Source organism: Panicum virgatum, chromosome 7N, assembly GCF_016808335.1.
Source record: "Panicum virgatum strain AP13 chromosome 7N, P.virgatum_v5, whole genome shotgun sequence".
In the NCBI taxonomy this organism is placed as follows: Eukaryota; Viridiplantae; Streptophyta; class Magnoliopsida; order Poales; family Poaceae; genus Panicum; species Panicum virgatum.
Genome location: NC_053151.1, coordinates 7,283,755 through 7,286,546, shown reverse-complemented (window position 1 = coordinate 7,286,546; position 2,792 = coordinate 7,283,755). Strand labels below are relative to the sequence as shown.

Here is a 2,792-nt window from a genome sequence, read left to right as displayed (position 1 = left end):
TTCATTCTTTTGTCACAAGCGGGAAGCCTATAGTTTTACATGTTATCAAGTGTGTTGCATGATGCAATCAGTTATTCAGAAGTTTAATTTTAGCTTCGCTATATTTTGTTTGGTCAGCTAGCCTATATAGTACATAATGCAACAAGTATTCATAAAAGAAATATATTATACTTGGTCTACAATTGCTATATGTTAAGAAGTGCAGACATGCCACTTTTTACAATCAGTTATTTCAAAGTTTTTAGTTTTGCTATATTTTGTTTGGTCTGACTTTGTTGTTTAAGAAATTCTATATATAATAAAACAAGTATTTGTAAAAGACGTATATTATACTTGGTCTGCAATTGCTATATGTTAAGAAGTGCCACTTTTTAAATCAGTTATATTTCAATTTTTCGTTTAGTTGTGCTATAAATTGTAAAAAATAGTTATGTAAAAACAATAGTGTTCCATCCAGATTTTTTGTTTCAGAAACCGTATATGATATAAGGGCTACTGCTTGGGCACTCTTAGTATGCTTATTTTGTCGATTTCGTCGTGCTTTCTTTAGTTTCCAGGATGGCATGGTCTCCTCTGGAGTTTGTCTGCTTTGAAATTTGAATCTTGATATTCACTTTCTTTATTTGGCAAACTTTAAGCACTTTATAGCTCTAATAATTTTTTTCTGCAGCACGAGGATCTATAGTATCCCCAGTTCATGAGGCTTGATCTTTCTTTTTTTATGCATCAAGTCCTTTTCTCTGATCCATCTTAGTAGTCTTCTACAGACGTACACTGGATATTTCGAAATGCAAGATAACATTGGAACTAAGTTTTGTTTGTCCACTTTTTAAGGCATATTTTGTTTTGATGAGGTCAGACTATAGAAGTCTTGACCAACAATTAATCAAATTTTGTGCATGTTTAGCGTATAGAAGTTGTAAAATAGATTCGTGGGATCTGTAGTAACCGGTAATATATTGGAAGAGAAATAATAGGTCAAAAACTATTTATGTGAAGTCTCTCTGCACCAAAGTACACCTTCCAATTACGGATAGAGGGAGTAGTTGACATCATATTTGGCAATCTCTCCTAAACCTACACTACCAGAGGTTAACCGTTTCTTGGTGCTTGTGCCAAATGAGCATAATTTGCTGATCTAGTTGGCTGTTAGGTTGTCTGATAGTATCTTGTTGATACTTGGTAATGCATTGGAAAGAACATGATATGATTCTGATGATACTTCTCTGAAAGTTTCTTTTATTCTTGACGTCGATGATCATGGTCATTACATAATTTCTTTATTATGCAAAGTAATCATTGTATACATTTGGCAGTTAGAAACATCTGATTGAATGCTATGATGATATAACTGAATGTGCTAATTTATATGGGTCTAAATTCTATTGTGAAGGCATCAAATTCTACTCTTTTGTTGTATCCTGTGCACACCGCTGAACCTACGGATATGCAAATGCAATACAGCATTTGTTTTTGGCTACTTATTGATGTTTAAGATCCTTGCCATATAGGACCTTCAGAAAACAGGTTCCTTGATAGTATTTCTGCATTGTTCACAGTAGTTCTAAATTTTAACTGCCATCATATTTTTTTCATTTCTGCCTTCTTTTCTCGTAATTTAATTATCATGGACTATAAAATGTAAGACCTTAAAAGGATGAGACCACAGTTTTGACTTATAGGGCAAACTCCAGCCACAAGCATAAGAACTGCAGGTCAAAGTATCATCAGGTTTCCAATAAATCATCTCAAGTCTGAAAAAGTTAAGAAAATAATAGTATAGAAATTTGTGCTGTTGCATATCTACCCTCCAATAATGAATGGTGATGTACTGTTAGATTCAAATCACCTAAAGCATAGGGGATTCAGAAATGAAATTTCAAATGGAAATTGTATTAAAATCGAAAATCTAGATCAATGGTATGCGCTCAACCAGTAAATTGGGCACAATTCATTCAAATGGCTACATACAGAGGGAAACATACAATCAGGATTGCCCTGTTCCTACTGAGGAAACAAACCAAACCAAAACAGTTCTTCTAAATGTCAATTCACAGAACTACTGACTGGATGCTTCACCTGGAGCAGATCCGCAAGAACTAGGAGATGCAGACCCAGACGCCGAGGACGATAAGCGCGGTGCCGAGCGCGGCCGGCGCGGGGCGCACGCGCTCGCCAAGAATCACAGCGGTGACGGCCGTGGCGGCGAAGGTGACGGCGTTGGTGACGGGCACGGCGACCGAGATGGGAGCAGCGCCGAGGAGCGCGAAGAAGGCCGCGGATGCGCACAGGTTGGCGGCAAACGGCGCCGAGTACTGCCACGTCAGGAGGAGGGCTGCCCACCGCCGGAGGACGCTGCTGGATGGGGAGGCGCGGGCGCGGCGGTCCCAGACGAGCGCTCCCCGGCGCATGAGCGCGTTGGTCGCGCCCCACACCAGGCCCACCGCCACCATGCTCGCCGCGTCGCCCCTGCCTGCTGCCATGGCAGGCGCGGCGCCCCTGCTTGACTTGGCGAGGGGAGTGGGTAGTGGCTGGATCTGGGCACGGGCATCTGGGTCGACAAATTACAATGTTGGGGACCAAATACAAGCGGCTTTCACTTTCCCTTTCCCTTTCAGCAAGGGGATTCTAATTTTCGGTTAACCATAGGGAGGGCTCCCTACCGTCAATCTTCCAACCATCCGTTTTTTTCTTTTTTAGTAACATTTTGTTGTTTTCTGATAAAACTTTTTCAGAGAAATTTTCAAGAAATTTTTTTGGAGAGAAAAAGAAAAAACATTGATTAGAAAAAT

General features: G+C 40.3%; 1 protein-coding gene across 1 annotated transcript; it reads right to left on the bottom strand.

Moving 5' to 3' along the window:
* Positions 1–1,868: 1,868 nt before the first annotated feature.
* LOC120680458 (transmembrane protein 234 homolog) lies at positions 1,869–2,556 on the bottom strand. The gene has a single exon (XM_039961953.1). It carries the CDS (start codon positions 2,481–2,483, stop codon positions 2,100–2,102), a length of 384 nt encoding a protein of 127 aa, XP_039817887.1. The 5' UTR covers positions 2,484–2,556; the 3' UTR covers positions 1,869–2,099.
* Positions 2,557–2,792: the final 236 nt, after the last annotated feature.

Bases quoted from the DNA above. Each gene is read 5' to 3' on its own strand.
- LOC120680458 (XM_039961953.1), bottom strand. From the start codon at position 2,483: ATGGCAGCAGGCAGGGGCGACGCGGCGAGCATGGTGGCGGTGGGCCTG.